Genomic DNA, 18,409 nt, shown 5'->3' on the forward strand with positions numbered 1-18,409 from the left:
CGTTAAGTCTGAATCAGTAGTTGGCAATTAATTCATTCTCAGACTGAGTTTTCTATGCATCTTTAAACCTAGAGTTTCTTTCAATTACAAACTCAATTACAGTTTCTTAAATAGAGTTTCTTAAAAATTGTGTAATATTTGTTTTATGTTGTTTTGCAGATTGAATGAGAAGTTATCAAAAAGAATCTCCCATATAAAAATTTGTTATTGTGTTAGTAACCCAGAGGCACCTAGTATTTTTCAATTCATTTTAGGGTTATTTCTTGGAGGGACACTTACTTCTGAAGCTCTTGAATGCTTTCTAAAAGGTCTGAATCACTAAAGTTCTCCACTCAAGTTTCAGATTTCTCCCTTTCCCTCCATTTATACCCCAGAACCAGGGTCCCTCTTGGGCATGGATTAGGTTTGGGTAAGAAGGAAGACGGTTCACATTGATAAAGCAATACCCCTGGGAAAAGATGATTAACATGTATAAAGGGATTTCCCTGCAGTATAAGTACCAAGCACTCGCCCTCCTGGTGCTCAGGGCCTTCCTGATGTATATATGCAGGAAGTGAGATTTGAAACGGCCCTTGGAAACAGTAATAGAATAAAAGTCTGAGTTGGGGAGCAGCAGTTCTCAGCTTTCTACAGTCTTGTGGGAATGAGTTGCCAACCTTTCACTTCGGCTGATACCTTCATACCTCTGAATTCGGAGGCTTCTGCAACTCTGCCTCTGATCATGCATCACAGCGCTGCCGAGTGCCTCCCGGTCTCCAACCACGCCACCAACGTGATGTCCACAGGTACGGACTCCCCTACCAGTCTGCGTGCGGCCGGATGGATGCTTTCAATCTTGTTAGTTTAGAATCTCTTTGCTTCTTTTATTTTCTCCTTCATTTTAATTCCCTTTACGTTAAAGATGAAGGCTATTTTAAAAAGGCCAAACTACCTTAGACATTTTTAAAGAATATTATTAAGCGTAGTAATTTCAATTGTTGGTTTTTTATAAAGAAGATCTATTTTCCACAAAAGTAAACAGCGAGCCTGGGTGTTTTTAATCCAGAAAACGTTTCTATGTAAATATTTATGGGTAAGGAACAAAACTAAAGGAATAGCTGAAATAATTTAGTGTTTAAAAGGTGTTACTTCTTTATCTTAAAGATTTGTTTGGTTTTACTATGTCCAAGAACATCCATATACCTTGTAGTAAACACAACTGAATGATTCCCAATACCAACAACAGTGGATTTCAAAGAACAATGTAATTAAGTGATTTTAACAAACATTATTAGCGTCATTCAAAACTCAAAAATCAAAGCTAGAAGCAATATGTAGCATTCAGAGCCCACAAACTGAGTTAAAATATCTTAAAACTGAGTTCTAAAGGGTCTTCAGTCTCTCTAACCAAGTTTTCATATTTTCTGATGTAATTTTCTAAAGTAAAAAGTAAGCTTGAAAATTGAATATATTGTCTCAAATGCAATCAAATAGGTATGTGTTGCTAATGTGTCCTTTATATGGTAATGAAGTAGCTTTATAAATTGACAAAGTCTTGGATTGAGTAAATTTCTTTCATATGTAAGTTTGGGATTAATCTGCAGCTGAATTTTTAAAATCCAGAAAGTGGATATCTGGATTTGGGTGAAATCATTAAGGTAGACGGTTTTTTGTTTTGTCTTTCATCTACCAAAGAGTCTCATAATTTAAATAAAAAGAAAATAATGGGAGTTTCCCCGAACACATTTTTTAGAAAGAGTATTTTAACCAAATTTTGTACTGTAAGTAAATTTAAGCAATTATCATAACTAATTATATATTTTAAATAATAGATATATCTATTGTAAATAGACAAATAATAGTATTTAAATACATGATAATAGCATCAGTTTTATAATTTTTCCATCAAATTATAAATTACTTAGTAATAAACTAGAAATATTGCTTATAGTGAAAAGAACACTTGGACATTACATGGGTTTCTTGTTTATTTGTTTAATTTTAGATTGCATAGTAAGATATTTAATGTAATCATTATAATACAAAATATCATTATACTGTAAAGTGACTTCATTTCTACATGTTAATTGTAAAATGAAAATTTGTGCAAGTATTTTAAAATATTGAAGATTTTCAATATTAAGAGAAAATGTTTTGCTTTCTGAAGTGAACTCAAGTCTTTAATCACTGGATGTCATCTCAATATTGTCAAAGGATTCTAATTCTATACTTTTAATATCCTATATTTATTCAAGGATTTATGATCCTATTATATTTATGAAAACCCACCATTATATTCAGGATATGAAGGAAAACTGAGAAAATAGAATACATAAATGGTAGTTTTATTGTCAATACCCAAACTCTTAGTTGGTGATTCATGTTTAAAGCTCGATTTACATTTAGTGCTTTAAATTTACTTTCATAATATACATTGATTCTACAAGGCAAGTAACTATGAATGATTATGTTTATATACTGGGTTCAACCTTTATAGAACTCAAGTCATTCAACAATCAATTTTTTTTGGACCAGCTTTTATTATTTTAATTGTTGAACTGATTGTGTACACGCAGAAAACCTACCACCTCATGGTTTCAGCATCAACATAAATGCATCATACACTGTCACAGATTTTTCATAAACCTCTGAATTTACTGGGATTTTTAAGATTGTATCCAATTAGAGGCTAGTTGCTTGGCCGCTTTCTTTTGGATGGAAGAAATTGTTAGGAGAATAAGCAGAAGTAAAGATTATTCAAGAGTTGATTTCTGTATTCATTCTTCCAGAGAAAGACCACTCCATATTACCATATTACACAAGGATTTAAAGAGATTATTCCTCTAGTCAGTTTATTGTAATGTTTATATGAGATGTAACCTACAAGAATTCTGTAACTCCCAACTGGCCAACATCCAAACTGGTCAGTCACCCCTTCACAGAGCACAGCATAGTTAATGAATTCTATCATCCACACTGATGATTTATGATCTGATTACTTGAGACAAACTTTGATTCCTGCTTTTAACCTACTCATCAGAGAATTTCATAAAGAGAAAACGAATTATGCCATATAACTTTAAGAATCACATAAACGTGTGTTTTTGCAATGAAATGAATGTATCTTGAATCCTCATACATTTTCTTACCAGTCCCGTCTATTTTGTCTTTGATCCAAACTCCTAAATGTTTGTGCACATATTTCTCGGTGACAACGTTGGGAAACACAGCAACAGGACTTCATTATTCTGTTCCTTCCTGTCATTATGGAAACCAGCCATCGACCTATGGAGTGATGGCAGGTAAGAAAAATTATCTGCATATAGAGATTGAGTTTGGGGACACTTAGAAGGATTTCTTGGGTCCGAGGGAATCGACCAGAGAGTATCATGAAATTCTCATCTCTTAACTTTGGAAATTGCTGGTAAACCACTATTTATTGAAATGTTCCCTGATAGTGGGATGCATTCAGTGATCATAATGATTAAATCTCATTCCCCCTGTTCTCCATAGACCTGAACTTGTATGCTTAATTCTTTTATTTGCTTTGTATGATTTTTACTCTAATTGATGACTATCAAATGGCTGACTGTCACTTGATGTTATCAGTGGGTTCGATCCAGTAATAATACAGCAGTGACTAATCTCATGTGGTTATTTCAAATTTTTTAACTTAAATTCAATTAGCCAACATATAGTATATCATTAGTTTTTGACATAATGTTCAACAATTCATTAGTTGTGAATAACACCCATTGCTCATCACATCAGGTGCCTTCCATATGCCCATCACCAAGTTACCCCATTCTTCCACCCACCGCCCTCCAGCAACCCTCAGTTTGTTTCCCAGAGTCAAGAGTCTCATATGGTTTACCTCCCTCTCTGATCTCTTCCCCTTCAGTGTTCCCTCCCTTCCCCTAAATTATTTAAATTTAAACATAAATTAGTTCAAATAAAGTCAAATTTAAAATTAAGTTCCTCAGTTGCACTAGCCATATTTGAAGGGCTCACCAACTTCATGTGGCTACCAAAGCAGACAGCACAGATTTATAAAATATCTTCAGTGCAATATTTCTTCTGGATGTGTGGTCCAAAGATAAATAAGACATTGAAAGCTAAGAGTCAGTTGCCGTGGGTTCAGTGATATTCATTTGAAATTCTAGCAGCTCAGAGTTGTTGTTAGTCTTAAATGAGATTGAAGAGTTAAAGTTACTTATGTTTCTCCTCTAGATAAATAAAGCATCAGTAGATCAAGGTTAATTATGTACTGATACTTGTATGAAGGAAGCGATAACACATTCCTTAAAGAAGAGGAAAATCTGACCTAATCCATTTAGAACAAAACCTTATAACTCAATTTTAGGATATGGCCAGAAAAAAAAGATTTTGATGGTTTAATAAAGTACGCAATTTTGTTCACTTATTATTATTATTATTTTTTAGCTATTCTTTGATGTTTTATATTCACTGCTATAGCAGGGAGAGAAACCTGATGAGTGACAAAATGCTACTGGGGCTCTGTGAGAAAATAAGTGTGTGTGTGTGTGTGTGTGTGTGTGTGTGTGTGTGTGTGAGAGAGAGAGAGAGAGAGAGAGAAGCTTTAGATAAAGGAATCACATAGTAGGGAAATCTTTTCTCTCTGCTGTGTCTTGTTATAATAAGTGACAGAAAAAAAATGGATCTATGACTATAAATTTGAAATAAAACTGAATAAAAAATTAGTTCACTGACACTTAATTTCTCCATATTTCTCAGTTTGAGACTAAATAAAACACTAAGACTTTAAAATAAAATATTCCAGAATAAATTAGCTTCACTTACATTACCAAGCAAGTATTCTTGAATAAACTAGTATCCTCACTTTTATAGTAAAATGAAAACTAACCTGTAAATCGTAGTGTCTCTTTTTTTAATAATTATGAAATAGAGACAACCATATTTTCCCCTTTGAAAACTGATCATTTATGATTCATATATTTAATAGCTAATCAGTATTCATGGTTAATGAAAGTAGCCCTTTTTGATGATAAACTACTTTCATTATAAAAATAATAAATTGTGCATTTAGCCACTAGAGGGGCAGGCAAAATGCTTCTTGTTGCCCACACTACATTTTGATTATGAAGATAGGAATGATGAGCACGTGGCCGTGTGCTGCTGCCTCTTGGAGGGGAGTTCTTGCTGTTCATTCACAGTAATTCCCACAAACTCAGCTCCACATTTAGGTTCCTTCTAAACCCAGTGACAGGCAGCCATGGATTGAGGTTAGCACACAGGTAACATCAGTCACAGTCCAAATATCTTTTTTATTTTTTAAGAGAGGGAGGGAGAAAATGAAGTGGGGATTGGTGAGAGAGGGGCAGAGGGCCAGGGAGAGAGAATCCTAAGCAGGCTCCGTACACAGTGCAGAGACTCATGTGGGGCTCTATCCCAATCCTGAGTCAGGAACTGAGCCAAAATCAAGAGTGGGACACTTAACTGACTGAGCCACTCAGGCACCCCCCAAATACTTTAACGTGGTTTTTGCTACCACCTCCCTCCCCACCAGATGAAGGCCACTGGCTGCTAGCCTAGTGAATTTGCAGCTGGCCTGAGAATTCTGACATGTTTCTCGTTTCCGGGCCCGGGTTCACAATGAGAGTCTAAGGGCAGCTTGGGCTATATTAACAAGTCCTCTCAGCAGGCACTCGGCAAACCCATTTTCTCAAGGCAGTTGGAAAGGAGAGGCCCCCAGAAGAGCCCTTTAAAGTGACCCAAAGCCTGGGTGGTTAGTACCATGAGGAGCAAAAATGGTTATCCTAAGATTTGAATGTATCACCGTAGTCTTAAAAGCAAATATATGTTGTCCCTGGAAGAAAAACTCACCATGGCAAGCATAGAGATGATATCTGAATATTTTTTGAGAGTGTTACGTTTTATTATTGGTTAGAATGTCACTATTTTGACATATGTTTAGTGTGAGTATTTGCATCATAGCAGATTAAACCTCTGAGAATCTGAACTCTCCTGTCTTTATCCCCAGAGAGGCTACACAAATTGAGTTATAAAACACAGGAATTCAAATATAAGAGAGCAAAGGTATAAAATACACAAGAGAAACCTGGTTAATGTCATCGGAATTTTCCAAGAAGCCTCAAAGCATTCATCAAATCAGCCACTGCCACACAGTTCACAGAAGTATCTTATCATCTACAACAAAGACAGGCTCACTGTCACATTTGCCATATGAGAGGAAAGGTAGAGAAAGTCCTATATTTCAAAGCATATGAAATTGCTTTATTTTAATGTGGCAATCTTAGAAACTACAGTCTGATGCTGCCATTTAGCTTGAGCATTTCCTTAAATGAATCAGAGCTATAACTAATTTTTTGTTAAGGTTGAGAAAGAGGACTTTGCAATTACCAGATGAATCCACTGTGCCTTATAGTCCAGGAGTGGACACACTGAAAAGAATGACTCATTGGGAAAAATGAATTAGCCGCACCATGAACTAATTAGAAACCTTGTTCCAGTCACTTCACCTCTCTGAGTTTCCGTCTCTCTCTTTCTCTCTCTTGTTTTAGGCATACACCCTGTGCTTCACTTTGTTTTTATTAATTTTTAAATATATCTTTCTGTTATTTTTTAACAACATATAATGTATTCTTTGCTTCGGGGGTACAGGTCTGTGATTCTTCAGTCTTACACAATTCACAGCACTCTCCAGAGCATACACCCTCCCCAGTGTCCATCCCCCAACACCTCAGGACCCTCCTCTGCTCCAGCAACCCTCAGTTTGTTTCCTGAGATTAAGAGTCTCTTATGGTTTGTCTCCCTCTCTGGTTTCATCTTGTTTCATTTTTTCCTCTTTTCCCATATGCTCCTCTGTCTTGTTTCTTAAATTTCACATATCAGTGAAATTATATGATAATTGTCTTTCTCCCATTGATTTATCTCACTTAGCATAATACCCTCAAGTTCCATCCTTCTCGTTGCAAACAGTTTCAGCCTCTTCATGTCTGAGTTGTGAGAGCCACCACTCTGCTGAAGCTGGATTGTGGCAGATTTGTACCAACTCGACCTGGTTTTCCTATGATCTCTTTCGAAACACTTCCAACTCAATGTCTTCTATGCCTTCATTCCTGAGAATTTAGACACTTCAACAACCTAGAGTGAATTAAAAATGCTCTTCAAAAGCTCTCCTAGATGAACACACATTAAAATAACAACAACAACAAAAAGCCCTCTCGAAACTCTACTTCTTGGGTATCTGAAGTTGTTTCTGTTCTCTGGTTTCCGAAGCTGGGTGAAGCTGGGAAACCTGCTCAGCAGGCTGCCCACCCTGCCCGCCCTCCCGTGGAGACGGCCCATCAGCCACACCAGGATGACAGTTAAACCCGGCGGGTCAGATTATGTAATGGCCAAACCAATGTGAATTGTGAAAGTCCTCGTTTAAAAGCTAATTTTAAGAGAAAAGCAAAATAGCGGAGGTTTGGGAATTAACCACGAAGATGAATGTCCTTTTTTGGCTATTGTTTTATTTTTTAATGGGAAGTGGATAATAAGAGAAAAAATAATTATGACTGAAAGTGTCCTTCCATTGCTCTTAGGCATAAAGCAACAGAAATCCGTTTAATGGTTGACATGGAAAAATAGCCAACTTTAGAGCCCATCTCTTATTCTTAAATTATTTTCTTTCTTCTCCTTCTCCTCTTCCTCCTCCCCCTGTTCCTCCTCCTTCCTTCCTCCTCCCTTTTCTTCTTTCTTCCCCCTCTTCTTCCTCCCATTTTGTTTCTCCCTACCTTGTTCTGGTTGTGTTGACTCTGAGGGAAGAAGTGATTCTGAAGGTTTTTTTATCTCTGAATCAGTAAAGGCTGTTCAGTAGCCTTAACATGAGGTATTTTCCCTAACTTTTCTTAGTCTCTCAACTAATCGGTTCAGCAGCCGTAGGCGATGTGTAAACAACTCTGCATGGCTGTGTTCCAAATAAATTACAACTCCAGGCAGAGGATCCCTGTTGTATATGGATAGGATTTACCAATGCACAAAAGAGAAGAGATCACAAGTCGCATTTACAGTTTGCTTTGCATTGTCTTGTGTGATGAAAAAGAAATAAATGGAAATATCCAATACACCTTCCTTTGCACGTCTCTAGCAAGATGGTGTGTCTTACTGTATCCCTCTGCTTTCCCTGCATGTTCTTCTAAGGTTTCAGGCCCATAACCTCGAGATGCTGGCAGTTACATCGGGCAGGGCCCCAGTGTTGAGCCAGCCACCTCTGCCTCCCCACAGCCTGCTTGAAAAGATTGACCTCTTCTCCCATTCTGCCACACAGAAGTATATATACAGCCATTGAGAACGGCTTTGGTGGATTAATCTACAAAGTGAACGTATACTTTGGGCTGTAAATAATGTGTAAATGCTTCCAGGCTCTTTCACTGTGTGCTTCTCTAGGGCTGACAAGACAATTTTGCTATATCAATGTTTCGGAAATGGTTTACGAGACCCCTACTGCACAGGACTCCCTGCTGCTTTTATCTTCTTCCTATTTTTTTTTCTTTTTCAATAATCCATGCTTCAGAAAGGTTGTAAAAATATTTTGCCATAGATACCATACCATAGTTACTCTCCACTCTCCCCCAAATACAGGATCACGTGATAGACACTGCCATTTATTTGGCTGTGCCTATGACCATCATGAATTTCCGTTCAAGGCTGCTTAGCTCCAGGAAAACCATGTCTGTGTGGATAAATATGGATATATTCACTGAATGAAAAATACAAACATATCACACATCGTGTTTTCCTTTTTGCTCCTGACACCAAACCTCTGAACATGGCATCTTCTGTGCTCTTCTCATGGACTTGTGTTCAAATTTATTTTTTAAATGTTGATTTTTTCCCCCCAGAGTGTTTACAATGTATAAACTACATTTATAATTTTCCAGAAATAGAGGTGACTATCTTCTAAGATTTTAATAATTATAATATTTTTGTCTGAAATCATCCGTTTAATGTAGCCAAATGTGTTTAAACTGCAGATGTCTTTAAAGGAAAGTCGTCTGGTTTACCTGAGGACAGACTGCCGGAAAAATGAATGAGGTTTTTGTTTTGATGTGGTTTACTGAAGTGATCATTGGACTTCAGTTCTGGTTTCAACTGTACTGTTGATTCATTGTGGCACCCGAGGGAGGTTATTGCCTTTTACCTAAATTTTCTAAACTTTAAGTTGTGAATAAAAAAAAAAATTCTTCCTAGCTTTTATATAAGGCTAAGAAGATGACAAATGTGAAATGAATACAGCACAAAGTATCACATGGAAGATTCGTCATGGTGTGTGACTATGGTCAGCAAGAGAAATTGAAAATAATGACCAAGATTGCTAACAAATTCAGAACTTATGGCTTATCATATAAAAGATATGTAACAAACTACTTATGGACAATAAAAATGATTTGACATAGGTTAAATGAGTTATCTAAAGTGCCTTAAAATACATTAAATGTGCAAAAATCAAACAGCAGTGTGCACATATATATATAGTGAGATATTACTCAGCCTTAAATAAAGAACGAGAGGGAGCCCCTGGGTGGCTCTGTCGGTTAAGGATCCAACTCTTGATTTCAGCTCAGGTCATGATCTCAGGGTTGGGAGATGGAGCCCCAGGTCGGGTGCTGTGCTGGGTATGCAGCTTGCTTCAGATGCTCTTCCTCTCTCCCCGTTTGCCCCTCCTCCCCCTCTCTTGATAGCCATCTGTGATAACAGGGATGGACCTAGAGGGTATTATGCTAAGTGAAATAAGTCAGAGAAAGGCAAATACTATATGAGTTCATTTATTTATTTATTTATTTATTTTTAAAGATTTTATTTATTTATTTGACAGAAATCACAAGTAGGCAGAGAGGCAGGCAGAGAGAGAGAGAAGGAAGCAGGCTCCCCGCAGAGCAGAGGGCCCGATGTGGGGTTCGATCCCAGGACCCTGGGATCATGACCCGAGTCGAAGGCAGAGGCTTTAACCCACTGAGCTACCCAGGCGCCCCAGAGGGAAGCAGGCCCCTGCTGAGCAGAGAGCCCGATGCGGAACTCGATCCCAGGACCCTGAGATCATGACCTGAGCCGAAGGCAGCGGCTTAACCCACTGAGCCACCCAGGCGCCCCTGAGTTCATTTATATGTGGGATCTAAAAAGGAAAACAAATGAACAAACAAGGTATTAACAGACCCATAAATACAAAGAACAAACTGAGGGCGACCAGAGGAAAGTGGGTGGAGAACAGACAAAATGGGTGAAGGGGAGTGGGAAATACAGGCTTCCAGTCATGGACTGAATAAGTCACGGGTTGGAAAGATAGAGCCCAGGGACCATAGTCCGTGATACTGTAATGGCATCATCTGGCGATGGATGGTAGCCATACTTAGAGCAGGCAGAGCATAACATAGAGGGTTGTTCTATCACTATGGCGTACATCTGAAACTAATGTAACATTGTGCGTCAACTATACTTCAAATAAAAAAGAATACAGTAAGAAAGAGAAAAAACCCAGCAGCCTCATTTTTGCTCACTGCTTTTTCTCAGAGTAGTTCATTGTTAAGTGTCTTAAGTGGCATGTGGTATTTTTGAATCATGAAAGAAGCAAAGATTTTTCATATATCTAACATCCAAGTCTGAAAGCCTAAGTGAAAACACTCTTGAGATAAATATCAAATAAACACTGAAATAAATGTGATCAGTATTCTTTTAATGTAGGTTAGTCTTTTACTTCAACTAGCAGAAATCCAAAATGAATAGAAAGCTGAAAATAACCCCCAAATTAATAATAACCATTTTCAAAAGTTAAACTATGGAATGAATTAAAAATTCAAAAACTTCTCTTAAAAATGGTATCTGGTCTGATCAATATACTACCCACTAAAGCATAAAATGGACGATTAACTAACTTTTAAAAAGTAAAACAATAATATTGGTTTGTAAAAAGTAGCATGGATTTTTTTTTTTAGACAGAAATGATTTCTTTCACATATTTTTCACAGGAGCTGAATTTATTTTGTGCTATTTTGTTAAGCCCTCACTTGTATATTTAATTTTCTTCCAGAAAAAATATAGTCTATTGGAAAGGGGTATACCTTATAATTACATATTGTCATATAAATAATACAAGCCAGCAGTTTGCTGACTTACACTATTCTTTGGTCATTACATATTGATATATTAATGTAAGATTTATATATTCTGGAAAACTACATTATTACTCATGTCTTTGATTCCTGAATGTATTTATAGAGAATTAATAGGTAGCATAAACTTGATAAATTTTTCCAGTGTTTTTAAGAATGATTATTGCCTATATTCTATAGCAATTTATTTTTAGTTTAAATATTTATTTATAATAAGAAAAATGAATAATTACCAAATATTCTATTTATATTAAAATGTGTTGGTTATACAAGTGTCATTTAATATAAATCAAAGTGAAATCTCTACCAATAAAAACGTGATATATTGATGAGGAAAACAGAAATAAAATGTGTGGAAATTTGGCTTATGCTATCCTCTAGCCAATGTCCCCAATTGAGAAACTCTTCTTTTCTAGTAAAGAATGAAACATGGAAGCAATTTTTTAAAGAATTGGATCTTTTTTGGTCATTTATCATTTAACTCAATCAACTGATCTAATGCTTCATTTATGGGTAAATGCCCATCATATCTAGAATTACACCCTTCCTGCCACTTATTTTTGTTTCTTAAGTAATAATCAAGAAATGATTCCATTATATTGTATACTTTTCAAGAAATCTTAATGCTGACTTTTTTTTTTTAATTTCTTTTTTCAGCATAACAGTATTCATTGTTTTTGCACAACACCCAGTGCTCCATGCAAAACGTGCCCTCCCTATTACCCACCACCTGTTCCCCCAACCTCCCACCCCTGACCCTTCTAAACCCTCAGGTTGTTTTTCAGAGTCCATAGTCTCTTATGGTTCGCCTCCCCTTCCAATTTTTTTTTTAAATAAACATATAATGTATTTTTATCCCCAGGGGTACAGGTCTGTGAATGCTGACTTTTTAATAGAACTTTAGAAATTACTTTTTTCTATTCACTTCTTAAATCTATTTAAGCGTATTAGTGTATTTTATGTCCTCATACTTTTCTTTTTTTTTTTTTTAATATTTTATTTATTTGACAGAGATCGCAAGTAGGCCGAGAGGCAGGGAGAGAGAGAGAGGAGGAAGCAGGCTCCCTGCTGAGCAGAGAGCCCAATGCAGGGCATGGTCCCAGGATTCTGGGATCGTGACCTGAGCTGAAGGCAGAGGCTTTACCCCACTGAGCCACCCAGGTGCCCCTCTCATACTTTTCTTTTTACCTGCCTTCGTTCAATTTTTAAAAAGACGTGATTATTTCCCCTTGAAATTAAGCACTGGCTGATAAAACCTGGAGTTTCTTAATATCATAAAGTCCATTTTCGAATCCTAAGAAAACTTCCCAGCATAGCACTTAACCATATGCCTTCATTATAATAAACATCACAGATTGTGTAATGAATTAAAACAGAGGTCAAAACATACATCTGGGTTTCAGTTGAACCTCAGATTCACAGGAACAGGTGTCTTTTAAGAGAAAACAAAATAATGGAAAACATACTTCTGAGAGAATTTGCTCTTTGGCATTATTTTTGTTTTCACTGCTCTAAGGAAGGTGGAAAAGAAATAACCATATTTATACTAAGCTACTCTGACTTCCATTTCAGACGGTTGAATGTCAGTTAACCTTGTAGAATTGTGATGGCTGCAGGGAATAATGGGTTCTAAGGTGCAAAACTTTTGCCTGTATAGAAATGGCGGATAATTACAAATGGCCCTTTTCTTTCTCTTTGTTTGTTTATTCACAGGGAGCTTAACACCTTGTCTTTATAAGTTTCCTGACCATACCTTAAGTCATGGCTTTCCTCCCATGCACCAGCCTCTCCTGGCAGAGGACCCCACAGTCACTGATTTCAAGCAGGAACTCAGGCGGAAAAGTAAATTGGTTGAAGAGCCAATAGACATGGATTCTCCAGAAATCCGAGAACTTGAGAAGTTTGCCAATGAATTTAAAGTGAGAAGAATTAAGTTAGGTATGCACTTCTTAAGGGTAATGGGCGTACAACTTGGTCTGCAAATCCTTGATATTACTGGTCAATCTCTTATTCTCTGCTCAGAAGTCCACGATACTTCTCATTCTACATCTGTGCGGTGGATTTAAGTTAGTCCAATTATGAAAATCCTACCAAAAAGCCCCTTTATTTCCTTGTTAATTCTTAATATCCTAAATACATGCATAGATTTTTAAATTGATATTTTTTTCAACTTACCGACCTCAAGATTAACTTTGAAATACTTGTTTTTCTCCCTATTTTGTCTGAACTTTTTTTGAATAGATGAGCCATTCATATGATTCAAAGGCATAAAGGATGTAAGTGAAATGTATTTTTTATGTTTGTCTTTCCTGTTTATCAATGTTGTTGGTTTCTTTGCATCCTTCCAGAGATACTATTTGCACATATAAGCAAATACTTCTATATCTTCAGATCTTTTTTATTTAACCATTTATCTGATAGTGCTTTCCTTATTAATTTTTAGATAGATTTTTTAAATGGGTCTATCAAATTCCATTTCATGAATATATTATTTAACCAGTCCCCTACTGATGATAAATTTAGGTTGTCTCCAGTCTTACATTGTTAAAAACCACCCTACAATGATTCACTCCATTGATGGCATTTTGTACCTGTATAAATATACACTTTTTTTTTTTTAAGATTTTATTCATTTACTTGACAGAGATCACAAGTAGGCAGAGAGACAGGCAGAGAGAGGAGGAAGCAGGCTCCCTGCTGAGCAGAGAGCCCTATGCGGGGCTCGATTCCAGGACCCTGGGATCATGACCTGAGCTGAAGGCAGAGGCTTTAACCCACTGAGCCCACTGAGCCACCCAGGCGCCCCAATATACACAATTTCTTAAAGTGCACGTATATTTGTAACATCTAATTGATAGATGTTATCAAATTGGTCTATATTGAGGTTATGCCAAATTTTACCACCACCATGAGTGTCTCTTGGCAAATTCCTTAGAATATAATCTTTATGAAAGCAGTAGTTTTTTATCCATTTTTATTTTTCCTTAAAAGCATATCCTCAGCACTTAGAACAGTGACTGGCAGCACACAGAATAAATTATTGAAGGAAAACTATGGTCTAATCTTTTGGATCTTTGCAACTCAGGTCAAAGCAGTTCCCGCAGTGGGTTTTGGGGTTTTTTGTTTTTGTTTTTTGTTTGTTTGTTTTTCTTGAGAAGGGAAGAGAGAACGCGTGCAAGTGGTAGGAGAGAGGCAGAGGGAGAGGGAGACAGAGAATCTTAAGCAGGCTCCACATCCAGTGCAGAGCCCCACATGGGGCTCCATCTTGTGACCCTGAGATCATGACCTGAGCCGAAATCAGGAGTCCAATGCTCACCTGACTGAGCCACTCACGTGCTCTGGTGGTTTCATTTTAAACTTATGAGTGAAGATTGGAAAGTGTTATTTCAAGTGTTTTACAGTCATTTGTAATTCTCTGTGAACTATTTGTTCATAGCCTTTGCACACTTTGTATTCAATAGTGTTTTTAACATAAAATAACTATAATAATTAACCATGACTTGAATTCATGAAGTAGTGTATCTTTTAAATGGATCAAAAATGATAGTTCCACCCTCTGCACTGGAATGAAGCACAGGTAATTTTATAATGATATTTATTGATGGGCATTGTACATCGCTATTTTATGCATACAGATATATAGCTTTAGCCCTGAATTAATATGCAGTTACTATATGGAATAAACACAGCGGTGGGCATCTTTGTAAAGCCATTTTCATTTTGCTATTCAGATGGCTGTATTTCAGATTCTGTGTTGATGGCTGATAGTAACCTGTACTCTAAAAATATTTTGGGACAATCTAAACAGAGCTTTGGCCTGAAGATAGAAGCATTACCAAATGATAAAATGAATGTGCTCAGAAATACATGTAAACAATTGGGTGATCACAGTGTCATAATAAACACGTTTTCAGGAAAAGTCAGCATAATTCTTATTTTTATTTGGTACCCTTTAACAATATAGTTGAATTTTGTACTCTTATAGTTGAGATAAAAATATTTGTATCATTATAACTTATGTGTTATATTTAACATACTATATTGTTGAGCATATATCAGATATATAGTAGAGAGAAAGAATTTATAAGTATCTTGTATATAACATGTTTATGACATATCTATCCAGTTTCACTAAATATTGTGAATGGCAGGGGTTCCTGTCTGAATTCTTTTGAATTCTAGAAAAAAAATAACGAAGTATTTTCTAGAGTACTGAGCAATTCTGCACTGAACTTACTAAGAATTCTGAATTGCCAATGAATATATGCTTAAAAGCAATATCTAATAGTTGATGAAGAAGGACACAATTTCTGTGATAACCAGCCAAAATGAAGCTTCTAGAAGAGCTGAAGCTAACAGATCTCTCCTGCCCTTTCACAGGCTATACCCAAACCAACGTCGGGGAAGCCCTGGCAGCTGTGCACGGCTCTGAATTCAGTCAAACAACGATCTGCCGATTCGAAAACCTGCAGCTCAGCTTTAAAAATGCATGCAAGCTAAAAGCAATATTATCTAAATGGCTGGAGGAAGCTGAGCAAGTAGGAGGTACTGAAATTATAGGCTCTGTGATGTCTTAACCTAAAAATGGTGGCTTCCTTGCTAGGATTTAAGCTAAAGCAGAGAGGTTTGCAGTTTAGTTGGCTTTTTTCTCTCTCAGATGAAAAATAAATGTTTCATAGTCCCGAAAAGAGGAAAGCTCATGCATGTGCAGAAATAAGTTTCTTGAGAAGGTAAATATAGTGAGAAAAGAAGCTGCATAAGGACGCTTTCTGGATAATGTGGCAGAGGCGTGAAGTGGTGAAATGATTCTTTTTTAACACATCCAGATTTTCTGGCTCTGTTCACACTGTAGTGATCATACATGAATTTTTATAACCTGATATTACTGTAACCAGAGCATTTGTGCACACCAGTCTTCCAAGTAAGTACAGAAGCAATTGCTAATGTAATAAAATTATCTACTCAACTAATGAGAAGGCTGGATAAAAAGCAAGGCTTGAAAGCATTTAAAGCAAGTGTTCCAAGAAAAGTATGGTCAGGATATCACTAATAGACAGTTGTCCGTGCAAAGTTAGTATTTCTGCATTAACGTGTGTATCTTGGTCTTGTACTATAAAATAATGTAGAGTGCAAAAATCTAAGACAAAAATGTATAGGAACTTTATTTTGCATCACTTTACAAAGAAAATTTGAAACTCAAATGTGATTGTTCTTTTTTTTTTTTTTTTTAAACATTTATTTGACAGAGACAGATCACAAGTAGATAGAGAGGCAGGCAGAGAGAGAGAGAGAGGGAAGCAGGCTCCCTGCTGAGCAGAGAGCCCTATGTGGGACTTGATCCCAGGACCCCGAGATCATGACCTGAGCCGAAGGCAGCAGCTTAACCCACTGAGCCACCCAGGCGCCCCTGTTTTTTTTTTTTTGAACCTACTTTGCTTTTGTAATCATTTCTCTTTCCCCACATTACAGCTTTGTACAATGAAAAAGTGGGAGCAAATGAAAGAAAAAGGAAGCGAAGAACAACAATAAGGTATTCTTTTGAGATATTAAAACATTCAGAGGAGATGGAATATATAATATAAACAGAAGAGTGAGGATAATATAGGTGTAACGAAACATAAATGTATGGTGAGTAGAGTCAACTGAAAAAACAAGATTGGTGAAAAAGCATAATTTAGTAATTTAGTAGTGAGAAAGGGAGAGCTAGTAATTCTTAACATTTGATAGAAAAGTAGGTTATTTGATTCAAGAATACTTGCTCTACAAGTCTTAGATAAAATACAAATTGAACAATCACTTCTACAAAGAGTGATCATTTCTGCTGTCCTTTTCAATACATCTTGCTCTGGCAACTTGGTATCTATGTTATTAAAAACAGCAAAACTAGTCATCAGTGTTCAGTCTTAAAGTCCAACATGATACCTTGCATTTCAAACCAGAAAAATTGTTGATCTTTTGGTAATTTGCATGAAAATTACAGAGGAAATTCTAAAATACAGGTTTTGTTTTGGTCAATGAGTTCAGTAAACACTTCATCTATTGTAAATAACAAATGATTTCTGAGAGACATTTAGAAATGCCTGTCCTTTTTAGGAAATCAGTGCCCTCTAGTGGCACAAAGTGGGATAAATACAGAAAGCCCAGAACACCTTACTACTTTCCTCTTGTTACTTGGCTCAGGATACCCTGCATAAGACAAGCATCTAAATATTCTACAAAATATATTTAGCCTTGTTGACGTTTTGGAAGGGTTTTCAAAGTCTTTAAACGGTATTAATGTTGATATTTAGGATATTCAACATTACTTAATTTTGATCTGCCAAAACATCGTAAAAACTATCATTTCACCCTTTTCACCCGTCTCTACACCCCTCCCCTCAGTATTGCTGCTAAAGATGCTCTGGAGAGGCACTTCGGAGAACAGAATAAACCTTCCTCTCAAGAGATCATGCGAATGGCTGAAGAACTGAATCTTGAGAAAGAAGTAGTAAGAGTTTGGTTTTGCAATCGAAGGCAGAGAGAAAAACGGGTGAAAACAAGTCTTAATCAGAGTTTATTTACTATTTCTAAGGAACATCTTGAATGCAGATAAAATTTATTATTGTGTGACAGCCAATTTTTTGTTTTTCATTCCTTTCTCTTCGCCAACGAAAATAGAAATTGGTTATTTGGTTGGCTTCAAAAATCATTTTATATCACTAACTTTTACAGAAGCTTTTCTACTTTTTAAAAAAAGAATACAAACTTAAATATTGATGAATTATTTTCTTTAGAGGAATTATTCTCTGAAGCCAAACTGTGCATGTTTCAACCAACGATACCAACAGGAATAAGACAGTGATCCTCTCACATTCTTGCTCTCTCCCCCTCTGGCTCTATCTACAGACACGCACATGCACACGCACACACACACAGTGTGCATGTGGGTCTTCTAGTTTGATTCCTTTTCCAAAGGCTGTTTATTAGCTTTTTAACATTTCAGTCACAATGCCAAGAATATCACAACAGAAGATATAATTAGAAAATTGATTAACCAATGTCCTGCTTACCATCAGCTCTAATAGTTTGAATTGAATAGTTTGCACTTAAGAGCCAGAGGTGCCTTTGAATTTTATTAGTGCATTTAGAAATAAATCTTAATCAGAAGCAACACTTTTTTTTATTCTTCCCAGAGATTTAGCTTTTTTGAAGTTTATTTATAGAAAATATCTTCTATGGATTCTTGAACCCCAAACAGCTCTTCTGTAAGCTACAACGACGCAAGAATGATACCCTGT

General features: G+C 36.4%; 1 protein-coding gene across 2 annotated transcripts; it reads left to right on the top strand.

Annotated features, from left to right (window-relative positions):
- The first annotated feature begins 643 nt into the window (after positions 1-643).
- Positions 644-18,070, top strand: POU1F1 (POU class 1 homeobox 1). 2 transcript variants are annotated; one of them, XM_046003296.1, is made up of 6 exons: positions 644-785; positions 3,132-3,281; positions 12,846-13,070; positions 15,513-15,677; positions 16,602-16,662; positions 17,514-18,070. In XM_046003296.1, the coding sequence occupies exons 1-6, from the start codon at positions 644-646 to the stop codon at positions 17,722-17,724; spliced, it is 954 nt and encodes a 317-aa protein (XP_045859252.1). In that variant the 3' UTR covers positions 17,725-18,070. The 2 variants fall into 2 exon arrangements, with proteins under 2 accessions (XP_045859252.1, XP_045859253.1); XM_046003297.1 differs by having other exon boundaries at positions 3,210-3,281.
- The last annotated feature ends 339 nt before the right edge of the window (positions 18,071-18,409 follow it).

The sequence above is a fragment of the Meles meles genome, chromosome 4, assembly GCF_922984935.1.
Source record: "Meles meles chromosome 4, mMelMel3.1 paternal haplotype, whole genome shotgun sequence".
Taxonomy (NCBI): Eukaryota; Metazoa; Chordata; class Mammalia; order Carnivora; family Mustelidae; genus Meles; species Meles meles.